At 38.6% G+C, this 25880-nt stretch overlaps 1 protein-coding gene across 1 annotated transcript in view; it reads left to right on the top strand.

Annotated features, from left to right (window-relative positions):
* LOC118797512 overlaps nt 1-17235 on the top strand; it is a 34641-nt gene extending 17406 nt beyond the window's left edge. Inside the window, exons 12-22 of the mRNA XM_036556883.1 lie at nt 5950-6090; nt 7550-7610; nt 8700-8800; nt 10250-10497; nt 10982-11108; nt 12955-13137; nt 13398-13477; nt 15090-15398; nt 15559-15664; nt 15760-15925; nt 16984-17235. Coding sequence (XP_036412776.1) covers nt 5950-6090; nt 7550-7610; nt 8700-8800; nt 10250-10497; nt 10982-11108; nt 12955-13137; nt 13398-13477; nt 15090-15398; nt 15559-15664; nt 15760-15925; nt 16984-17148 — 1687 coding nt within the window. The 3' untranslated portion in view covers nt 17149-17235. The remainder of the gene's footprint in view (nt 1-5949; nt 6091-7549; nt 7611-8699; nt 8801-10249; nt 10498-10981; nt 11109-12954; nt 13138-13397; nt 13478-15089; nt 15399-15558; nt 15665-15759; nt 15926-16983) is intronic.
* Nucleotides 17236-25880: the final 8645 nt, after the last annotated feature.

Genomic DNA, 25880 nt, shown 5'->3' with positions numbered 1-25880 from the left:
GGGCCTCTGACTGGCCCTCCAATTACCCTCCAACAATTCACACAAACACACACCAATGATTATTTTTAAATGCATTTCATTTATATCCGTGACTATTGATTGGCAATATTTATTCAAAGCGTCAGCTCTGATTGCCGACTGTATTGGACTTGACTAAACTTCAGTCCATCTCTGCTGATAGAATCCAAACCCTGGAGACTCGATCTGTTGTCTGGACAAGTGAAGTTTATTCATTGTGCGTGCAGGTTCCAGACACCCAGCCAGCCCGTAAGACAATGGACTGTCACAGTTTTATAGCTGGACTGATGCCAAGATTAGACCCAGCTTATACAGGACAAGTAACAGGTGTGACAACGTGACCATATAAAGAGAAACACAAAAATATTTTGGGAAATTAAGGTTCCATGGTTATAAGGAACGCCTACGCCGGTGGAGTTTAGTCATTAAGCACCAGAGTAATTTGAGGCAAAAGTAAATAACAATAGCAACTATTACCGGTGCTACAAAGGGAAGTACATAACGGTTGCAGTTGCTGTAAGATTCCAGAAAATATACCTCCAAAAATGTTGCCAACCCAGTTAAAGAACTTATCAAGCGATCCCTCCGGAGCAGGATTTGGAATGAGTCTATGAAGGTCTGCTACGTATTTATCAATATTTTCATAGTTATCTGGGACATAGATACAGCAGGAGGTATTGAGAATGTGACATACCCCTCCTTTTTCTAAGGTCAGCAAGTCTAAAATCTTCCTATTCTCCAGCACTACTTCTCGTAACGCACAGAGTTCATCATTTACTAAGCGGAGAGCTTCAATAGTCTCATTAGCTAGTTTCTGTGTGGAATAAGCCAAATAATTTATCTTCTGTAAGGCATCTACAACACCTCCAAATGGAAATATTCCCCACCCTACTGTCTGCGCTATACTAGACCAGGGGTGTTTTATAATGTGACCATTCCATGTTTGTTTACCTGTTAGGGTAACGCCAAGTTCTCTTTTCATACGAAGTAAAAGTCCATGAGATTGCAATGTGATCCATGGATCGGTATGGACTGTAATAGGAGGCATGACTACAGCCATGTAACAGGAACCGCACCATGAATCAGATGGGAGTGATGGATAAGCCTTGTTTCCACAAACCCAGTAGAAACCCAAAGGGAGTGGTTCCCTCATCCAAATACCGCATGGGTTGGTATTTGTGGTGGTAGAATGTTTACACCAAAATGTGCCATTCATAGAGAAGGCAGAGATTGGAACGGAACATGTACTGTTACCAAGATAAGTGTACTCTGGATAACAAGGTTTGTCAATACATACCCAGCCTGAGGAAGCCCTCACAGGAATGGGATCTGCTACTCCATAATTCCAGCTAGATTTATCCCGATAATCACGCGCTATAGTTAAATTTGGATAAACCATGAAGTTGTAATTAGTACTATCAACTCTAACAGTATACTGCCAGCCAACAATTCCTTCGTCACAGTCTCCGGTCTGCTCTGGGTATATCCTGGAAACAAAACAGACAGACACTGTGGCAGCATCATATTCTTAGTACACAACCGGTGCCTTATGCCCTTGCATAAAGGTTTGGTTTAGCCCTTGTAATGGATACCTTCTTTCCCTACCTAACCTGGGTCCTGGCCTCTGCTGGGAGTAGGGGAGCGCTAGTCACAAAGGGGAATTAGGAAGATCTTCACTCTTGAGGTTGACCCCCATGACCTAAACATCATAGTTCCCCCTCAGAGCATCTCCCAACCAGAGTCACCCATTTTATCCCTAAACTAGCCATCACCATCAGGTGGTGGTACGACCTTGGTATGGCTCACATGTAGCCATTTTGGCTTTTCTTGACATTTTAGAGCAGAGGGTGTAGTTAGGAGGACCTGATATGGACCTTCCCCACTTTGGCCCTAATGGCCGAGTGTTATGCACCTTAACCATTACCCACATACCTGCAACGATAGGATGACCCCCACTTTGTGTGTTCTTTCCATGCATCCAACACTTGTTTCTGAGCAGCGGCAACAGCCTCAGATAATGTCTGGCAGTATTGCAGCAGACTATCAGACATAACATGTATATCTGCTGCTTTTAAATCAGTAGTTCCTGGAAGTGACATAGGACGACCAGTAATAATCTCATATTGTGACAGCCGGGTACTTCTGTTAGTTGAAGCTCTGATGCTGCAAAGTACAGCCGGTAAAGCTTCCACCCATGAAACCCCTTCATGATGTAACTTGGTCAGTCTGGACTTTAAAGTTCTGTTCATCCTTTCGACTTAGGAACAGTGGAGATGACACTTTATCTCCAACAACCTTGCTACTTCTTGACAAACCTTCCCAGTAAAGTGAGTTCCTTGATCACTCTCAATGACCCTTGGGAGACCCCACCTTGGGATAAAATCTTTCACCAGACATTTAGCGGTATGCAGGGCAGTGCCTGTAGTAGTGGCATATCCCTCAATCCATCTTGAGAACTTGCAAATTATTATCAAACAGTCCTGTTTTCCCTGGCATCTTGGCAAAGTGATGTAATCTACCTGCAATTCTTGAAACGGGCCACTTGGTGGTTACAGTTTGGTAGGGGAGGGAGACTGCAAGTCCTGGATTTGCCTTAAGACAGTTGATGCAAGCTAGACAATGACTCTCTGCATACTTGCGGAATTTAGGATTCCACCATACTTGGTTGAAGCGATGTACCATCTGGGTTACTCCAGGGTGACCTAGACTACCATCGCGAAGAGCTGCACCTCGCTCAAGCCAAGTCCAAACTTCCAAACCCGGGGCCTGCTGGTATAAAGCAAGTAGATCAGCCAAATTTTTAACAACAGGTTGTTCACAGGGTGACAGGATATTTTCAGTAGGCAAAAGACAAGCCCTTTTTGCCGCATTATCAGCTAAACAGTTGCCTTGGTGTTCAGAAGATGTGGCAGAAGAATAGGCTTTTATTTTACTAATAGCAACCTGTTTTGGAAGTGTGAGCGTTTCCATTAGGTCTGCCACCTGCTGAGCATTTTTCACTGGGGTTCCATTTGCTGTCAAAAATGTCTCTGCTTCCATAACAAGCCTAAATCATAGCATATGCCATGGACATACTTTGAATCGACAAATACATTTGCTTTTAAATCTTTAGCAAGCACACAGACACAAGTTAATGCTATCAGTTCTGCCTGTTGTGCGGAATAATGATCCAGCAATCTGCCGGTTGCTATTTCTTCATACGGTGTTATGACAGCCCACCCTGTGCGTCGTCCCTCATCAAGGATGCGGGAAGAGCCGTCTGTGAACAACACAACATCAGCATTTGGCAAAGGTGTTTTAGCATACATGCTCTGCACCGCACTAGACACCAGAGTTTCACAGTCATGATCATCTGAGTCATACTCCAGCTCTGCCAAATGATCTGAAATAGCATTTCCAGCTGCTCTTTCGATCACTGTATTAGGGGCAGTTAAAACTGCAAGCCAGTTACCCCTCCTTTGTGCTGTCACTGAAAGAATCTTGTCCTTTCAAGAGGAAAGAGGAAACTCATTGTGGACATTTCAGTGAGAACTTGATCCAAAAAATTAGGAGCAACAGCTAAAACCACACAAATAGTTTGCCTGGGTTGCTCTCAGGCAGGTGACATTCCAAGCATAACCGTGTCTATTTTAGCAGAGTAATAAAACACAGACCTCTCTTTGTCACCATGAGTTTGAGTTAAACGGCTAAACACAAACCCTAGTAATGCTGAAACATACAGTGTGAACAGTAGTTCCCTGTTCGCTAGTCCTAGGGCACTGCATAATGCAGGTTTAAAACTCTTAACTGATCATAAGTTAGCTGAAACTCAATTTTCTGATTTTCTGGTTTAGTTAGATCGTATAGTGGTTAAACAGATTTTCGCATAAACCTCAATTCAAGATTGTCAATAATTGCACAACCCCAGAAAAGATTGCAGCTGGGCTAACATATCAAGTAAGAAAATAGCACACACTGTGGCACAACAGTCAGGTAAAATTGACTTCTGAGCCTGTAAAACCAGCTGTCCTAAATGCTGAACAGAGGATTGATTTAATCTTGGCTTTTATTTTTTTTTTTTTAAAAGAGGCTTTATGTCCTATCGAATGTAGGTAATCTAACAAAGCTAGCAAGTCATGTTCATGTTCCTCTGTATTTGAGGAAGCTATCAAAATAATACCTGACAATGTTGCATTATTAATTTCATACTGCTTAGTATTCAGACAAGGAAAACCCAGTCAGGTTGACATATTCAACCTTTAGTAAGCCACAATCTGCAAGAGATTTGGACCACTTCAGGCATGAAAAATAAAACTAATACCTTGCCCCATGAGCTGATTGATGACACCTAATGCCACCATGACAACACAGGACAACCATAAAACTTGCACAGACCCCAGCGCAGGGCAGAGGTCAGCGCTACTTTGGGCTTCTAACCACAGCTTCAGTTGTATCTGAAACTCAACCCTGAGCTTTCCCAGGAAGTTAGTCCCAGTCGCTATATCAGACTTAATTTAAACATCTTATGTTTATACTTCCACAGGCCTATTTTGCCCTGAGTTTGCCCTCTACTTGTTTGCCAGAATGACAAATTTAGCTTCTCATTTAGGGACCATATTTTATCTGAATGAACAGGCACTTTCTTTTGATAGTATTTGTCCAAAATAGATGAGTCTATATGTTTATATAACTGTTCATCCGCTCTGACAATGAAAACCTTATCAGACCAATCAGGTGCCACCCTACCTCTGTGTGGTAGCCTTCTCTCCTGCCATGGGCTTATGCGAACACTACCGCGGTGTTCCCCTCTGTTCCGTCAACAAGAGGAGGATATCCTACTGGTTTCAGGGTTTGCTTCGAAATGGGCACTCACCTAGAGCATAGAGATGAGATGTCCAATCCGGGTCACGGCACCACTTGATAGAATCCAAACCCTGGAGACTCGATCTGTTGTCTGGACAAGTGAAGTTTATTCATTGTGCGCGCAGGTTCCAGACACCCAGCCAGCCCGTAAGACAATGGACTGTCACAGTTTTATAGCTGGACTGATGCCAAGATTAGACCCAGCTTATACAGGACAAGTAACAGGTGTGACAACAAAAAAAAAAAATCTCAGCAGCATAAAATCCATTCCTTCTACTCTTAAACATGATCTCATTATTACAAAATATACCTGCTGTACAAAAAGGCTGCTCGCAGTGTTCAGCTATATGGTGAAGTTTAGTTCATTTTTATAGTTCACTGTAAGTCGTACTGTGTCCTGGAGCACATTGACAAGTTTGCTCAGTCTTAATAAAGACCTGGTTGCAGTTTGAGCAGGTCGAGAGAAGTTTGGCGGATGTATTTATGGAAAATATTTGGGTGACCATTGACTTCTAGTGTTTGCTAGCAGTGTTACCCTTGTAGCTCGAGTGCTAAAACAAAGAAGCAAAATTTGGATACCATACATGTCTTGGCTGATCAACCACATCTGGGGGAAGTGGGAAAATTGTGTACATTTTTGCTGCACCATTCCTTTTAACATTTGTCTGCAATGAATAAAAAAGACAATTACATCACTAATCACAGTTATTTATATGACAGATACTATTCCAGTTTTTAAACGTTTTCTCAACAGCATAACTTATTCTTTACAATTAAAAAAAAATCATTAGCAAAAAACCCTATTCATTTAAAACTTTAATTAGAGAATGATCTGGCTGAATGATGGTCAATGCAACTTTAAAATCATACAGTAGCAGCGTTTGCAAGGTTGAGCCCACAGGGGCTCAGTAGACTGTTTGTGATGATAGAGGCTGTAAGCTGAGAGTGTGTATCGTGATGTGTGTTCATGTGTGTGTGCATGTGTGATCAGATGACTCTGGCATGTGTATCAGTTTCCCAATGGAAACATTCAGTTTCCTCCACTATCGTTTCTGTCGATTTCGTCCTCTGACCTCTGTGCTATTCCAGCATCTTCAGCCAGACGCCCTGCATCAGCAGAGAGGACGAGGAGGGTAGCGTGAGCGTGCCAGGTGAGGAAGATTACTGCGAGGACTTCCTAGCACAGTTAACCGAGCCAGCGTCACCAAATCATCAGAGAACACCGAACAGGTGAGCGCTGTCAGATTCGTGTGTACACATCAGTCCTATTTGAATTCTGGATACTGTATAGATGTTTTCTAATACATTTAAAGGAAATGTTCACCAAAATGATATTTGCACAATTTTCCCTTTACTCTAAAAGTAGTTGATTGGCCCAGACATGTTTAATAACAGAGTATGCGTCACCCAAAAGGCTTCTATTTTATTAGCCTTGTAGCTCCAGTATAAAACTAAACAAGCAAACTTTGGGCACCAAACATGTCTTGGCCAATCGACTAAGGTGGTATTTCTTTAAATCAGGGCAATAGTTTCTATCCTTTCTTAGCTAAGCTCTGTACATTTTCAGGTGGTTTATTTATGATTATTAAAGAAATGTAGCCATAAAAGAAGTAATCTTGTGTTTCTACTTTAAAAAATTGCTCACTCTCAGGGGTAGAAAAGTACAGAGAGAGACTATATTTAAAGGGCAAGTCCACCATTTTTTTCAAAACTTTTGCATATTTCAATCATTAAGATATAAACTAAGTCATTTGGAGTGTTTTGATGTGAAAAGCTTTGTTCTGCAGAAACTTGCTTAGTCGGATTTGTTTACAGTGGTGGTGATAGGAACCTGATATCTGAAGAGTTTAATGCCTCTAGAATTCCTTCACAGAAAGTTATGGAATTAAATGGTTATGAATGCACTGCCTGATGCCTGAGATGTTGTTGTACCATAGTTTTGAGAATATTATGGTCTAAAATGTATTTTTTTAGTCCATTCATGGCAGAAATGTACATGCAGGGAGTTATAAGGCAATGTAGTGCCCAAAGAAATGTCATCTTTTCAGATTTACTGTTGTACCATTTTCAGCATTACTTATAAAAATTCAGAAAACATGTTCTGATTAGGTTCACTGCTTGTTTTAGACAAAATTATAAAATGGCTATATTTGTGCTGGGTGACATAGTGGCACAGTGGGTAACAGCTGGGTGACCAGGGTCCTTTCTGTGTGAAGTTTGCATGTTATCCCCATGTCTGTGTGGGTTTCCTCCGACAGTCCAAAGACATGCAGTCAGACGATTTAGAGAAAATCTAATAGAGTTGGCAGGTTTCTCTACAGTGAGCACAGAATGACTTTGTTTCCAAAAATGGTGGAATTCCCCAATTACAGTAATCAAGTACAACTAGTTAGGAATTTTCAAACTCCCTGTTTTACCCTAAATACCTCAAACATAGGCAGTTACGAGGGGTGTCTGAAGATGATTATACCCTTATACCTCAGATATACCTTTAGGATTCATTTAAAATAGGTTTACTCCATTAACATTGTTGTGCTGTTCTATATATGAATCACTAAAAATGAAATGTTAGCTAAAATGAACTGTGCCTATGTAGCCATATAAATTCTATATCAAAATAAATGTATTGTCATCTATTATAGTGCCATAATATCACTGCAACCTCTCTTGTCGCCCTCTCATATGTAAGACCTGAAGATATAGGATTTCACACGCAAGACCCTCCAGAACAGCATACCAACAAAGCACAGGTAACACACACTCACACATACATGCATTTATTCTTCTGTGAAAGGATTACAATTGGCGTCATAAAGTGGAAGACCCCTGACTTGAATCCCTTCGAGATACTGTGGCAAGACCTTAAACAGGCAGTTAATGCTTGAAAACCTTCAAATGTAGCCGAATTAAAACAATTCTGAAAAGAAGAGTGGGCCAAAATCCCTGCACAGCGATGTAAAAGACTCATCCCACGTTATCGCAAATGTTTGATTGCAGTTGTTACTGCCAAGGCTGGCACAACTAGTTATTAGGTTTAGGGGGCAATTACTTTTTCACAAGTGTTTTGAATACATCTTTATCTCCAATAAATGGAATGATCATTTAAAAGCTGCGTTTTGTGTTTACTCGTGTTGTCTTTATCTGAAATTTAAATTCGCTGGATGAAACATTTCAATATGACAAATTAGCAAAAACAAAAGAAATCAAGTGGGGGCAAATACTTTTTCACAGCACTGTATCTATATTAAATAGAAACTGTGCGCCAAAATTTGCAGGAAAATACCATATTTAAGTTTGTTCCCTGTAGAGAAAGTGTTCATTTATTTTCACTTAGAAAATCAACAAAAAGTCATTTGGATAGCATTCAAATTTTTGCATATGACTGTAAGTGCTTACTGCCAAGATAAAGTCAAAATCAGTTTTATTGTTATTTCTTCTCATCACAGATGTGTTGAGAGTAGAATGAAATGTATTTCCTACAGTACAAAGTGCAGACAGACAGTAAATACAATAAAATACAGACGAACTATGCAAACACTATAGATCAGAATATAGAAACTATTCTGTACAATATGCATTGTTGTATATAACTATACAACAATACTTTGAGCACTTTGAGGGGTGGGGGAAAATAGACCAGCTATTGGTCCACAGCACCAATAATAGTTGTATGTGTATTTTTATCAGTGTACTGATTATCAATTAGCTTTAGAGGTCACTGTCTCAGATGCGCGAATAGTTTTGCACAGTACTCCATACATTACAGACAAATATTCCACTGTGTTCTACAGAAGATCATAGGCTAATTTTGATTATCAGAGGAAATATTATGCTGGTAGTTGCAGAGATTCGTGAGTCCGGAGACAGACAGCGGTTTCGGCGCCTCTGACCAGAGCCGACCACCTACAGGACTGTCCCACACCCAGTGTAACACTGAGAGGTACGTACACGTGTGCGCTCACACACACAAACACATGCACGCACACACACGAGGCTGTCTCTCTCAGTCACAGTGCCTGCATTGTGTTCTGAGCTTATTCTAGTGAGCTCAGTTATCAGTGTAATTATAGATATTAGGCCAATGACAGGCTGCGTAATAAAAGTCTGAGTACCCTGCAGAAAATATGAAACCATGAAATACGATTTGGTTATTGTTTTCTAATTCTGATTGTATGTCTGATTATAAAAATATGATCAGAAAATGGAACAGAAAGAGCAAAGATTGAAATGGTTTTACTAACTTATAGTTAGTCTTTACTAACTTTGTTATTACAGTGATGTAACTTGGATCTTATGAGCCTTAGTACAAAACATCCCATATTTTGGGTCTCCATATGAAAACCTGCAAAGAAGAAAACGTAACAGTGTCAGTAAACTAATGTCTCACCCAGGTGGGTGCTCTAATGTCAGATAATGGTGGTATAGTATTAAGTTCACTGATACCCGTATAGTACATTTCTAACACTAACATCATTAGTAACAACAGAAATTGATCCAGTTTTGATTTCTTTTCTGTGATGTTCCTCTGGTAATCATATGATTACTCATTACACAATCAGGACATGTATTACTTTATTTGAAAGTTAAACAGCTAAACATTCTCTCATCAAAGGCAGTGATTGAGCAGTGAGAGAGAGTCTGGTTGTGTTCTTTGGTGAGCTGACAGAAGCAGTAAATGTATCATTGTTATTGCATCTTCATTAGACACATAGAAACTAAACTTTCATCCCTCTAATGAGTCCCTCTGAATGAGCTTGGCTCTCACATATGGTGATATCTGTTTTGTTTTATTCGTGTACAGTTTAAGCACAACAACATTTCCACCACTCACAGTCTGAGCACATCACAGTAAGTGCAACAAAATAAAAAGGAATCTGAGCATGACGGAATTGTCGATATTAGTTGTCCAAAGAGCATGGGCAAAACTAAATTTCCTGTATCTCAGCCTTATACAACCATATACCTCGAACACTGCGGAAGAAAACTGTGTAGGGGTAAACTGTACGGGTTGACACTTATGTAGCTGTGTAGTGTAGGTGATGTCAACAACATGTGGACATGTATGGCAAGCAATAAATAGCTAGTTATATTTTGCATAATGCTGCTAAATTCCAGTTCACTGTTTGGACCCAGCCTATTTTTCAAGGAGTTTGGGGTAAGAAAGTTCATGCCAAAGGCTGCACTAAGGGCACTTAGAGAGCTCATAAGCACCACTTTGAATGCCAGAATGAGAAGTGGGACGCCCTATGACCTTGTGGTCCTCACATGTGTGGACAGGGCTAGTGGTTGCGCCAGTCAGGAGCCACCAAAACATATGTTAAAATATAACTGTCAACAGCAGCTGATCGTTAAACAGAAAATGTCTGAATAAAATGTTTTTCTCTCTCAGTTTGTCACCTTCTGATGATGTCGGCAGCATGACAAGTGTGAGCACATCGGATAACGAAGCGTCACACTCTAATCTACACACTGCTGTCTCTGTTGCTACATGGGCTGGATGGGCCCAAATGGGTGACTCGGAGCCGGATCAAGTCTCTAAGAATGTGCAGAACATTCATAGAACAAGAACACAGGAGAACTGCACTACCCAGAATGCACAAGTGGGACTGCACACCATGGCAGAGGCACCATTGTGTGGTAACAGCAAGCTACTGATACTGAGACTGGCACACACGAGCACACATTACACTGTATGCTAATCCTCATATCTCCAAAATGAGAATTTTACAAGAGAAGGAAGAAACATACTGTATTTTAATGTAAGTCACTGGAACCAGAATTTTTTCCAAGTGAATTTGGGTCGTTTCTTTTAGTCCATTCATCATTAAATTTACATACAGTGTAAAGGGTAACAGGTATTTTCAAATTTCAAACTGAAAAATGTCAAAAATGGAGATACAAGGTTTTCTTCCAAAAACAACGATATGCACACACATATAAACTTACTCTTAGAGACTGTAATCTTTCCGTGCTCAGTTTGTTTTAATCATCCTCCAGTCGATCATCAGTGGTCAGTTTCTGATCACAGGACCACTGTTGACTGGATATATTTGAATGCCAACAAACTGCTAACTCAGTACATACTATCTTTCATTTCTTGTTTCTTTTTTTGTTCCACTAGAGGGCGCCACTCTCCATTCTGTCCCTCTGCAAGACCCAAGCCAAGAAGATCAGTTAGCACAGATACAGAATCCTACTGCAGTCGAGATGCCAGCTAGATACAAGCCCTTACACTGCTCCTGTCCCAAGTGAGCGCAGTCTTATTTTGTCTCAGAACATCACTCATCACATCGTCTCAGAGTCTTGACTTTCATAGTTTCGAAAGAACATACATATTTAGGAATCATGACCTTTTCTAAGCATCGTGCCATCAAGAGATCAAAATGAACCGATCAGCTAAGACATACTTAGTGACTAAGATTTGCTTCTTTATTTTTAAACTGGAGCTGAGGCTAAAGTAACTAATAGGTAGTGGAAGCTTACACTGACCTCAGATCCTATTGCATAACTAACAGCAGTATTAGCAGCCTGACTGAAGCCTTTTGTTTGTACTTTTGTCCATTTTTTTATAGACAACAGTGTCGTACATTGTTGGAAACCTCATAAGTGCTTCTATATAAGCAACAACCTGACAAGCTTTGAGGCAAGATGATGATTGATGATGTGATGATTTAGACATGCAGTTTTGCATGATGCTTTTTTGCCAATTAACAATACAAATATAGCTACAAGCTGCAATTTGAAGGATCCAAGCACTTTTTTGTAAGTATGCTCCAAGATTGCAGTCACTGTTATAGCTTCCCCTTTTGTTGTTTGTCCACCACATTTTGCAGGCTGATTCATCAAGACGCAGTAAGCAAGTATTGTAAGTTTGGTTACAGTAGGACAAAGCATAATCATCTTTGTTCTGCTGATGATAGTAATAAATCAAATTAGCAATTTAACAGAACACATGAAAAAGATTAAGTATCGTAGCGCCCGACGCAGGCCAATTCAGTATTAATTTGGCATTACCCCCAGAGTAGAAATAGTAGCATAAATGTCCCAGGTTTTGTCACAGTCAGACATGCGTGCATGAACAAGTTTTAGAAAAGTGAATTTGGACAACCCTGCCCACACAGTTTAACTGATGTGTTGTGGCCATATTTGCATTAGAAAATCAACAATTTTGAAAAATTGTCTACTAATTTATCTAGTTTGCACTGATGGTCAAGACCAGTTTCGAGGTGACGATGACTTGTTTGTAAAATGTGAAACTGACTATATGATGCATTTTATAAAAAGACTTGCATAGTTTGAATACAATTTCAAGTCAACAGGCAAAACACAGTAAACGACATGCTTGTTTATAATTTAAAAAACATAGATAGCACCCTCTTGTGACCAATTGTTGTACAATTTCAGTGCCTAGTAGAGTCCATACTTGGACAAACCTTTCATGTTTTATGATGATTGGCCAAAGCCTGTCAAATGCCTGCTGAAAGCTGATGCCACTGTTATAAATTCTCATAAAACCATGTACAAAGTTTCAGAATGTTCCAAGTTCATTGGACACTTACTGAGAAACAGTAGTTTGTACGTTCTAGTGCTGCCTAGTAAGGTAAGTCCGCCAAATTGATAACATTCTCATAGGGAGTAAACCTTGGTGACAATTCAAGTCATAGTGCTTCTGAGTTTTAGCTGCATATGAGTTTCACCCCTGTTTTGACTGGCATCTGGAAACTATGTAGTGTTGAAATTCCATGTTTGATCATTTTGCTCAGTTTAAGCTAAAGAATCAGTACAAGAAAAAGAATTTCCCCCTTCATGACATACTGTGCAGGAGTTATGGGTCAAACTGCAAAACACTGTGCTGTACTACTCCCTTCAGGCTGATCGGGCTCATCTAACTCCCCTTTGTAGTAGGAGGGAGTACTACCTATTTACGTATTGAAGTTTTGTGCCTGTACGACTTACGGTTTGGTCTGCATATTTCTTTTTACCAAACAGAAAGAAGAAGAAAAATCCTAACAATTGCAATTATTACACTAATTGCAATCAGAATCACAACTTTCAAGCCAAACTAATCGGTGTTAAACTGCTGTGTGTGTTCAGCAGCGAAGCTATTAGTGCACTGCAGTACGAGGTGTCTCGCCTGAAGAGGGCACTGGAGGAGAGTCTGGGTCACTTGCCACATCTGAGCATGCGAATGGAACACCTGAGCAGTATGTATTCACAGGAGAAGAGACCGAGGAGCCGGCCTCGTTCACGACACCAGCACAGACTGTCTTCCAGCAGGTAACAGACAACACATACAAGAACCAGTGGTATCAGTGAACTATAGCAGTGGTTTCCAATCTTGGTACTCTTGCTCTGTATATTTGAGTGTTTTTGCAACTCTAACACACCTGATCCAACCAGCCACCTCATAATCAGCCCCTCCTGAGTGGAGTGGGGGCATAAGATCAGGGGTACTCCAGGGCTACCTTTGGGAACTATGTTTGTAGTCTCAGGCGGGACTCTCAGTGTGGAGTTGCTAAAGTATCTCTGTTATGTAGCAGATGCCTGAACACAGATTTGGACCTTCAGAGGATGGAAGGCTGGAACTCCTCTGATATAGAGCCCAGCAAGATCAAAGGTAACAGTCCACTCCTGCATATATGACTTACTTACAGTACTGTCAGAGTAAGTATGTCAGAGTGTGTTTTTTTTCCCTCAGGAATAGACAGTGGAGAATCAGATCACACTGAAATGCCAGTCTCTTTTAGTCCCACTCACAGAGGCACAGCCACTCACTCCAAAAGTCCCTCCAACAGAAGATTACGTGACATGAAATGTTCTTCCACAGGTGTGGCTCCAGATGATACAGGAAAATGTTTGACCATTTATATTATGCTACCACTAGCTGTGATCAATTACAGTTAGGTTTAGGCTTGTGAGATTGTGTGCCATATTTATATGTTAGCCATAAATATCACTGATTGATAATAGTATTATGGGTGTGGCTGGTAAGTGAGAGCCGCTTTGGTTCTGCCTTTCTGTGGCTCTTTTCTCCAATAATGCATTTCAGCACTGCAGGTTATGAGGTAACACTACACAGAAGTGTTACCTGTTTAAAGAAGAGGAAATAAACACGCTTCAGTTTCTACTCATAAACTTTTAAACCCACTTTATTCTTAGTAGTTTTTGCTGTAGGTTTAATAAATCAAGTGTTAGTTGAAATAATATAAAGGCTAAAGCTTACCATATGAAGCCAGCATATTATAATTGTACCTTTCCTTTACTGTTACTATAGCTTATTATTATTATTATTATTATTATTATTATTAGGTTATTCATAACAATAAAACGTTTTGTCTTTTTAGTTTTATTGATTTTGATGTAAATACAACACCTCATTCATGTTTTGCAAGGGCCTTCTGCTGCTAAATAATGTTCTGAAGCCACACAGCAAACTGAATATGAACATGGACTACACATTAAAAGAAACCCTGCTAAGAGAAAAGATTGTGAGGCAAATATAATTAGTGCATCTTAAAGTTGTGGTTTTCTGACATTTTAATCGTCCAAATTGATTGGCAATCATGATGTTGATGGAATCTATCAGCAATTCACAATACTACTGTCAGTCAGCTCAAGCCTAGTTAGGTTAAAGTAGTTTGGTAGCTTAGGACAATGCAAAGATGACTGAAGCAAGCTAGCTTCAGGGCTCCTGGTTGAACCATGGCTAAGAATCAAGAATATTTATCTCCTACTAAGTTAACTTGGAGTAAACAACATACATTTACAACACTGTTTGGAATCAGTGTGTTCAACAATATTAAAAATCAGTTTACTTTAAGATTAATGTACAAAATTAATTCAGTATGAATTCAGTTGTGTGCAGTGACTTTTCCTTGTGTAAATACTTTTCAAATAACTAGTAAGAAACCAGAAATTTTGGGGGAAAAAACAAAGAAAGAATTTTTTAATTAGAAAAAAGGAATTTTAGATGTGTCCAGAATAATATCAAATATCTTGGTGTGTTGTTTATAAGATTTTCATCTGCACTGTAGAAAACATTATTGCTTTTTTTCTTATAAACCTACAATTTGGAGGTTTTGTTATTACATCAACAATATGTTTAACAATATCAACAATGTTCTCAGTGTGAAAAAACTGTTTAGGGTTTAGAAATCCTTTAAAAACAGAAATGTATGCATTACATTCCTATATCCTGTTTCCACTAACTGCATACATTCCTTTGACAGCCTCACTAGAGAGCCTATCTCAAGATACGTCTCGGTCTAAACCTGGCACAAACCATCGGAGAGCTGGTGTTGGGCCAACCAGTCCTGGTGGCAACATTAGCATTGGGCCAGGCAGTCAAAACAGTGATGCTAACATTGGGTCCCTCAGTGACAACAAAACAGCCAGTGTCAGACCAACCAGTCACAGCAGAACAGCTAGTATTGAGCCAATCATCCATGGCAGCAGAAGCAGTGCTGGTCTTGGAAATAATGGCAGTTTTGGACTAACCAATAACAGAAGCAGAGCCAACACTGGATGTACACCACCAGGTAAGGGCCTAGCTAACTCTCTGAGCCTGTGGTCATTGCCTGATTACCAAATAATGTTCTACTTATTTGCTGATAAACTAAAACTCTAGATGTAGTCCTCTTATGAATGCATAGCATATCTTTGTTTGGTAAAGCCTTGATTATGTACACTGCTCTATAGGAGAGAGTCTCTGTTTGATGGACAGACATGTTCCTCCACCACTTCATCTTCTCCACAAACCTCTGCTTCAGACCAACTATGGATCCTGCAACAGTCTTCCTCCTGGGTATTCAGTCAGTTAATTGATCAATCTATCAATCAATCAGTCCACCCACCGCTTAATACAAAAACAGACTTCCTCTTTGCTTGTGATTGTTTTAGTTTCAAGGTGCAGGATCAGCAGTCAGATCCAGAAACGTCCAGCAGGAGGCGCTCCACCCAGTCAGACACAGCAATGCTGCCCAGTAACGTCTATTTCCAGCGGACCTCACCACTCCCCACCTCGCCATGCAAAACCAGAGGGAGGTCACGGAGACAAAGAGTCAAGGTCAGTTAGGGGCACATAGTCAAACACAATGAGTTTTCTCTGAGATTACCTTTCACACTGATGATTCACCAGTTTTTCCACTTCTCTTACAATGGGTAAGCGTGGGATTTGGTCCAAGAACTGTGTGAAATAGGTGCTGTCCTGCAGTGCTTCAGGGGGTGCCCAAATTTTTATAGTGTAATGTTTGTGGTGGGCCAAGGGCCAAAAATAAACAATGTACAAAAAAAGAAGGTAGGTAGGTTACAAATCTTCTTTGTATATACATTTTAAAATGTACTTCATAACATGTTTTGTTACTAAAATTCTTCAAAATATATAATTTTAAAAGTTAAATAAGAATTTCATTAGTCATACATAGTTTTTTCTCTTGTTAGGTGAAGGGTTGGGAGTAGAGCAACTTTCTCTAACTTTGGCCCACGAAACATGCTGTGGGCAGCACTGTATTAAATGTTGCCTCAGGTTGAGTTTTATTTGCCACTTAATACTAAGAATGCTTGAGTATTGCTGATATGGTGCATCAAGCAATCTATGGATCATAATACAGTCACAATATTGTACAAACATAAATATAAAAACTGCTAACCTTTATAGAATAAATTCAAACATACACATTCATTATGTAGTGAGAACTAGACACAAACACGGTTCTTGTCATTTATTATAGAGATCACTTTATAGGTTTACTATTGGCAACACTTAATTTATGTGAATTATTTCAAGTGTTTGACAAAATGGATGGTAGCATTTTTTGGATGAGGTATTCATTCATTCATTCTTCCTTCTCAAATTAAATTTTATTAATAAGTTGGATTAAACAAGCAGTGTCCAAATACATCTGTATGTTTTCAGAGAAGGTTCACCGAAAGATCAAATTGTCTTCTTACTCAAAAACCTAGTCAATCAACCAAGACTTGTTTGGTGTCCAGAGTTTGCTTTGTTTTTTTTTGCACTGAAGCTACAAGGCTAATGTAACAAATGAGCAACAGAAGTCTGCGTAACTCAAAATCTCTATAATGTTAATCATTTATTTTTCTGATTTCTGATTTAACTGTGGTCAGGAGGAGGCGATAAACCGGACTCTGGATAAAGCCCTGGAGGCGGCTCTTATGATGAAGCAGACCACAGACCGCATGGCTAAAACTTTATCTGCAGACCTGGCTAAGGCCCAGATCTACAGGAAGTTTCAAGGGCTCCATCCTCTCAGTGACATGGAGCAGCCCTGACTGTGACTGACATGGCACACTTTGTTAACAGCTCTTCTGTAAACCTTCAGAAGCTTGTGGATCTTATAAAAAGCTATATAGAAACTCTTTATGGAAACTCTATGGATAATCTATGGATGCTTTATGGTAAATTCATGGAAACTCTGACAACAGAGCAGAAATTGATTGTGGATTAAATTATTTCTAATGATAAAATTACTTTTTCAAGTGTTTTCCTTTTTCTCATAGACCTCACATATACAAATGGAATATATAGGTGTATTGTCAATATATTGGAAATATATCTTAATGTACGTTTAATATAATGCAATTGTATTTGTCCTAAGGCCTGACCCATTAGAATTCCATGCAGAGGACCATTTCTTAGTAAAAGTAAAGCACTAGGGGGCGTAATGGGACCTTTAAGTTGCAGCCAGTGCTACGGTCAGGTACCCCTATAAAGAAAGTCTCATATAACACAGTATTGCGGCAGTAACCAGCTACAATGACAAAAACAGCATGACTTAAGCACTCAAAAGGCTAATATTGCTAAAAACAAATGAAACGCAGCAAAGCCAAGCCACCATTATGCACATGAGATGCTAAATGGTACTCACAGGTTTATTTTCCTTGTTAGCACTGTAGGATTCTTGAGTGAAGTGTTTTAGTTGCAGTTACAACAGTTTAACAGAAGTGTCAGAACATCCCCTCTGGATTAGCCTAACATCCTAGCGTAATCTCAGCCTATGTTTATGATATACTATATGGCCACAGAGTGGAGTGATTAAAGCTGAAAAAGTAGGGCAGATTTTTCAGTGTCATGTTTCTCAAAACCCCCATTTCCTCTCTGTATCTATCACATACACACACGTACGTACCTCTAAGCTTTCTCTGGATCCCTTTGGCCTCCTTTCTGCTCATTTGACACTACAACCTCATCGTACACTGGTGATCGCAGTCACATTGAGAAACTATTAACCCTGTTTGCGTGTACATGTTGTTATTGAGTTTCTACCCCTGGTTTCTTCCCCTGCTCTTTTTGTTGTTCAGTATTGCGTTTCTCTCTAGTTGCCCCTCCGGGGTAGCATCAGGTGTAAAAGCAGTATTCTATGGCCCTGCACATTGTTCTGTGCACTTAGTGATGTGTTCTTAGGAATATTTAAAGGGGAATTCCACTGTTTTTTTGTCTGCATAATTCAGTGGTGGAGATATAAACAGTCGTTTAGAGTGATTTGACGTGAAATGGTACATTGTAGAGAAACTTACTCATTTAGGTTTCCTTATAATCTTACTGACAGGAACTGGGGTGATGTCTAAAACCTAAATATTGATATTGTATTTATAGACATATATAGTTTTTATTTATCCAAAAGGAACTACACAAGTTTTTATATGTGATGTTGACAATGGTGACGTAGTGGTAAGTTTGAAAAAAGAAGTTTTCTGTTGGTACTATTTTGCCTTGCAATGCCCTGCATGTATCTCTCTACCATATTTTTTTAAATAATATTTTAGGCCAAAATCCTATCTTAAAGCTACTGTAAAATGATGTCTCAGCCAATGTACACTATATGTCCAATGTTTGTGGGACACCCCTTCTCATTAGTGAATTGAGCTGCATTAAGGTGCACCCACTGAAGACACAGGAGTGTGAATACACACACAGCTTGTAGAATCTCCATAGAAGAGCACTGACCAATAGAATGGGACACTCTGGAGCAGCCACACAAGGTCACCATGCCCAATGTCAAGCACAGGCTAGAGGGGTATAAAGCTCCCCTGCACTGGAAACTGCATTCTCTGGAGTGATGGAGCTCCATCCAGTAGCTTTGGGATGAGCTGGAGTGACGTTTGTGATCAAGACCTCATCATTCAGCATCAGCACCTGACTGAATTAATACTCTTGTGGCTGAATGCAATCAAATCCTCACAGCAACATTCCAACATCTTGTGTAAAGTCTTCCACGAAGAATAGAGGCTGCACAGAAGCAGAATGCAGCACAGAAGGAAAAAGCAATGTTTTAATTCTCATAATTTTGGAAGAAATATTGGATGAGCAGATGTCCACAAACATTTGGCCAAATAGTGTATCTGTAACCATTTTGTGTACTAACTTTCCATAGTGTAGCTTTTAGAGATGTCTGGTTCTGGTCTGAATGACTTTGTTTACATCTTACCCATTTGATTGTCCAGACATTTTGCAAAATCTATAGAATTTCCTTTCACGAACAAATACACACAGACATATAGTATGCAAACCTGTACTGACAGTTACACCAACATATACCTCGACATGTGATCTTAGGAATACACACACAAATACGCAGTGCACTCTCACTGACACTCTTACGCACGCACAGCCAACTTTTCTGCAGGCTACACTCACGCAAACAGTCTCACATCTCTAAAGATATGATCTTTGTTTGAAACGTACACACACCTCCAGGGTCAAATACACATGGACACAAACAGGTCCCTGTGCCATGTATAAAATTCACAATTTAACATATGATTCCATCTGACAGGCTGCTTTTTGTGACATGCAAACGTTTTGTTGGTCCCCTGTGTGTGCTTGACGTTCACTCAAAACAGAAACCTTCCTCTGGGAGACATAAAGCTATTCTCACATGAACATGTGAACTGTATATACTGTTTGTTATAGATATGCTCTGGTTTTACAGTGACATAGGTAGCGCTTACTTTATATTACTTTGTATAGTGTTAACCTACACAACCTAACCTCTACACAAAAGATGGTTCAAGGATTCTTTAGTAAGTGGTTCTTCACATTGATTGACGTGTGTTGTATATGGTTCTGCGCAGAACCTATTTAAAAATGGTTTTATATAGCACCAAAAAGGATTCTTCTATTGCCACGATGTCAAGCTTGTAACAATATAAAACCCAGTTTCAAGAAGGTTCTATATAGAACCATATATAACACATTCTCCATCAATGTGAAGAACCATTTCACCATGCGAAGAACCATATAAGTATAAAATGGTTCTCTATAATACTCATGGTTCTAAATAAACCATTCTCTTTACTAAAGACCCATTTTTTTTAAAGTGTATTAGAAATTTGTCAACACCATAATTTTGTCCCAAACACTTAATTTCACTGAAATCTCCCAGATATTGTAGTCTGTGAAAAAATGTTCTGAGATTAGGACCATCTAGGACCAAGCAGGCAGAAAGTGTCTACACCAGATGGGAATTTCTTCACATTAAACTTATGTTTGGAAGAGATTGCTGCTTGTATTGGTCTACTCGGCCAGATATGCCCAGCTAGTGTGCAGAGAGCGATTTATATCTGCTCTGTTATGCATAGCTGTTGTGTTTGCTGGGCCAGATTAGGTTGGTCGGTCATATATGTTTTAAATGTATTTCCTCAGTAGTAGGCCCTTAGTGGCTCCACGCGGCTCTGGTTGAACCAGCGCATCCAGTTTATAAGAAAGATAGTTCCGGTTGAGGGCCTGGCAACTTATGTTTTTAACTATACTGTAAAACCTGATAAGTTAAGTCAACTCAAATGATTTGTGGAGACTGATTACTTCAAATATTTTAAGTTCAACAACTCATTTACGCTTTAGTAAACTGGGTAAATTGTATGAAGTCCATTTGTTTTGTTGATATTAAAGTGATCAAGTATTTGTGACTAATGTTTAAGGTGTAAAAATTCAATATAATTAAGTAACTGTAAATCAAATTCACCATTACACTATCATTTTGACAAATTCATAGTATATTATACTACAGAGATATGATCATACACATTTGTAACTGTATCTTGTCCACCATAATGTCACTCCAGGCCACCACACCAAATACAGTTCAGCCTAGTGTACAGATGTAGGGACTCTGACATCTAGTTACAACAGAACCACATTTAGCAGATAAGAACTTAGTAATTCAGCTCTTTCAACACTGAATTTTGCTCAGTACTGATTGGCATAAATCACAATGGTTTATAAAGCTAGTCAACACAAGGGAAGGTAGGCTGGGGAGAATGACAACACACAGACGGTGAAGACACGCCCAATATGAGTTTTACTCAAGAAGGTTGCATTGACCAAACATTTATCAAGTAAAGCTGAGAAGTTTAAACTAAAGTGCACTAAGTTTATTTAACTCAAGTATCCCGTTTGATGGGAACTTTGAGTCTGAAATCGTCAAAATAAAGTTATGAAAAAAACATGAAAGTCCAAATCATTTAAATGTAAACTTTTATACAGTCTATCATATCAAGCTCCACTAATTTTTCAACAGTCTTTAAAAACAACCCATTATAATTCTTTACCAAACAACAAACAGACCTGGTTATCCAGAAGAAGAGAATGGATGTTATGATGGCATTATGTTGATTTTATAATTAAATGCATTCTTTTTAAAAACAAACAAACAAAAAAAAAACATTATTGGCCTGTTTGTATTTGCATGAAAAGTCAAGTTAAATAAAAATAGTGAATACATGACAGTGAATATGTATATAATAAATTTAAATAAACTTAACTTGACTCAAAATCATCGCATTTTGATTTTATTTACATTTTGCACAGCATCCCAGCTTTTTTGGAAATGGGGTTGTACATATAACATTACTGTAAACACTTTACCAAACAAAATGTAAACAAATCAAACAAGTAATTTGATGAAATTATAGAGAAATCTGGGAAATAGGAGCCATTTTGTTACCCCTAAACGCTACTTCACATGAAGTTACTACATGAAATGGTTGCTAATACTCTGTCTAAGCCATTGTCTTATGATAATTCTAAGATAAGGTTCTGGCCTAAAACATTTCTAGCAGAGGGGTTCATGCAGGGTGGTCAAAGAAAATACATTTTTTTATAATAATAATTTTTAATTTTGTTGTTATCATGTCATTTTTCATGAACATTAGATGTGAGATATCACGTGTATGTTAACTGATCAGTTTAAATAGCAAATGAAATGGCTATATTTGTGTTGTAGACGCTGTGGCCCCTGGCTCCTGTCACCACCATTATAAAATAGTAGTGGGTAAGTTTCTCTACAGTTTCCGGGAATCTGTGGAATTTCCCTTTAATCTTTTTAGAAAAAGAACTTAGATCCCATGTTAATGGGGGAGCACATTCTAGAAAGGACCCCAACATTTGAGTTTGTCAGGATTTGTTGGAGAAAGAGGTCAGCTCCCATGGACATATCTAGTGTCTAGTTTCTATAAACCTGTTTATCCTCCCTCCCGCTTCACTACCTCTTCTCACACTTTGCACAATAGCTTCTGACTTGTTGGTCCCATGTGTATTGTCAACGTTTCTTTCAGATGTTCACATTAAAGACACGTGCTTTTGTAAAGCAGCGATTGTATATGTTGAAGAACTAACTGTTTTTCTTCATTGTGTTCCAACCGGTTTAGAAACCGCTATGTTGGGGTTGGAATGCGGATTTTCACATCATTACAAACATTTTAGTACAGTATAGTATAGCACTGAGTAAAATGCAAATGTGTATTGTTGGTTTGAGGTGCCAGCTGAGTGGATTCTGTTTAGAGACTAGCCTCTCAAGGTATTAGATAACTTGTTTTGGCAGACAAACTAAGACACATTCCTCTCCCCCGGCGCTCCCTGTTTCCACTGTGGTCTCAGTGCACACTGGACAGTCAGGCTAAACACAGTGTTATCATGACACAATGATACCTTTGCACCCAAAACACAGCGTATGAGAAGCCATGTTAGCTACAGCAGCAGCACTGATGTATGTTTTCAGTTTAAAGCCAATGTTAATTGTAAATTATGGCTCATTTTCCACAGCGATACTCACACCAGCATCACACACACTACTGTGCTAGTGCAATATCACTGCTGTGTTGAGATTGACCCCCACAAGTGGCTGTGCACCCATGACAGCTATGCAGACAAACCTCTAGAATAGTAGTTCTCAAACTTTTTTTATTCTAGGACTGCCTTTAGAAATTGTAAGAGCCACTGTGCCCCCCCCCCTCCCCGACACACACCTTCATCCCCAAAATAGAATATTTGATTTCAAGAAAAGAAGTCAATAATGTAACGATAAATGATTCACAAATTAATTATGAATTTAACAATGGAAAGGGCACATTCAGAGGGGGATTTAATAGGCTGCACAATATAGGAAAATTAAAATTATATTGGTACATAGGATGGTGATGTGATATTGCTACAGTGGACCGGATGGTGAGTGTAGTTCTACCACTGGCAAGGTACAAACTTAAATATGATTCTGAAACTGAAACCCTGAAAACGTTTTTTGTGTGGTGAGAATCAATTTTAAAGATTCTCTCTAATCTTAACACTACAATGCTTTTGAATAGGATTTGTTAGACAATTTGCTTTGTATTCTTCCAATTACACATCCAGTCTTTCTTACATGCTCAACAATTAATTTTAATTTATTAAATTACATGCAGAGTATTACGTAAGCTGCATTGTCTGCTGGACCAGATGAGCTTTCCAATATAAGAACATAAAAATATATGTATGTAAAATATATATATATATATATATATATATATATATATATATATATATATATAACATATGTATCAAAATAAAGTGGAAAAGAGACTGTCTAAAATGGCAAATTTATTAAATTGAAATTATATTTTATTCACATGACATCTGTAGTGTGTGATGAATCTGTAATTAATGTCTATAGCCTTAGTTATAACACTGCATTGGACCATGTGGAGGTGGTACTTTAGCTAGCTCTCACTTTGAGTTATTTCTATTATATATTATTTATAATATATACTAATATAATATATGCTATATATACTATATTGTGGCTGTTGGAACAAAACCTCATATCCCCAAAATGGTAACTTCACCAGTGAAGGAAAAAAACATTCATAACTTTTAGTGTAAGTTAATGTAAAGTGATTTTATTCCAGTCAGTTTTCGATCATTTCTGTTCATCCTTTTATCTTGAAATTTTCATTAAAATGTTACAGGCACCAAGAGGCTGATTGAAATTATACAGGTGTGAATTCTTTGACTTATACACACACAATTCAGTAATCAAGAAAACATTAATGGAATAAAGGGTGAGTTTTGAGAAATGTCTGTTGGATTGTTGTCAAAATACTACTTGGACCTGTTTAACTACATAAATTTTTTTCCATACAGTTTACCCTGTGTTAGATTGTGCCCTGCTTTCCTCTACAACTGATACAATTAAGTAGTTAGTATCTCTGATGTAAGGGACATTAACTTCATTGTCAGCTATCAGAAGAAGAAGGAAAATACGGAGGTGGAATTGTTTTGGTACCCCTGTTCAGTAATAAAAAATGTACAGTAAAAGGTTGTAAAATACAGTTCCACGGATGTTAGTTTCATTGTGTATTGGATGCATCGAAACTGGAGAAAGCCACTAGGGACACCTAGTTTTTTGTTCAAGTAAAGTTGAAATGGTAGCTTTAGGCTATGGTAACATAATACACTATTCTGTATACAAGCACTGCACATTCTCCTTTGAGTAAGTAAAATGGTCATTGTTTATGGAAATATGCCAGCAGACATGTGAATGCTCTTCAATAAGCTGTTCTATTTAAACATGGAAGCCTTTCTTTTGCCTCTTAAATGTTGTCATATGTCACTTTGTTGTCTGAAAAATGAAGAAAAGTAATAATATTCATAATAATATTCAAACAATGTAGGTAGACACAGCATTATTAGTTCTAATCCTTAGGTAAAGATTGGTAAAGTTATCAAAAAAGTCCCAGGTTTAAATCCCATCACAGTGCCACAGTTAATCAGAATGCTTCTATCTGAAAGTTTCATAGTGCTGACACACAACCCCATTTCCAAAAAAGTTGAGATGCTGTGCAAAATGTAAATAAAAACAGATTGCAGTGATGTGCAAATAATTGAATCCACATATATTGCTTGAAAATAGTACGAAGGCAACATATTAAATGTTAAAACTGAGAAATTGTATTAATTTAAAAAAAATATATGCCCATTTTAAATTTGATGCCAGCAGCACATTTCAAAAAATTTGGGACAGCGGCAGCAAAAGACTGGTTAAGTTTTGTAATGCTAAAAAACACCTGGTTCAACTCTCACAACTTATTACATTAATTGTCAACAGGTCAGTAACTTGACTGAGTATAAAAAGATCCCAGAGAGTTTCTTATAGGTAAAGCTGGGGAGTAATTCGCTCTGTGAAAGACTGCGCGGGCGAATAGTGCAACAATTCAAGAATAACGTTCCTCATTGTAAAATAGCAAAGAACTTGGGGATTTCATCATTTCATAATTTAAACAAATGCTGTTAAAACTCTACCATGCAAAAAAGAAACCACATATAAACAAATCCAGAAACACCGCTGCCTTCTCTGGGTCCGAGATGGACTGAGGCGAAGTGGTCCAATGAATCAAAACATTGAATTCTTTTTGTAAATCATGGATGCCGCATCCTCTAGGCTTAAGAGGAGAGGCACCATCCAGTTTGTTATCAGCTCAGAGTTCAAAAGCCAGCATCCGTGATGGTACGGGGGTGTATTAGTGCACATGGCATGGGGGACTATATATATAGAAGGGTTTTGAGCAACAAATGTTGCCTTCCAGGTGACGTCTTTTTCAAGGAAGGCCTTGCTGATTTTAACAAGACAATGACAAATCACATTCTGCACGTATTACAACAGCATAACTTCATAGTAAAAGAGTCTGGGTGCTAAACTGACCTGGCTGCAGTCCAGACGTGTCACCCATTAAAAATATTTGGCTTATTATGG

The sequence above is a fragment of the Colossoma macropomum genome, unplaced genomic scaffold, assembly GCF_904425465.1.
Source record: "Colossoma macropomum unplaced genomic scaffold, Colossoma_macropomum, whole genome shotgun sequence".
NCBI lineage: Eukaryota > Metazoa > Chordata > Actinopteri > Characiformes > Serrasalmidae > Colossoma > Colossoma macropomum.
Note: the sequence above shows the minus strand (reverse complement) of the source record. Positions and strands in the feature narration are given on the sequence as shown.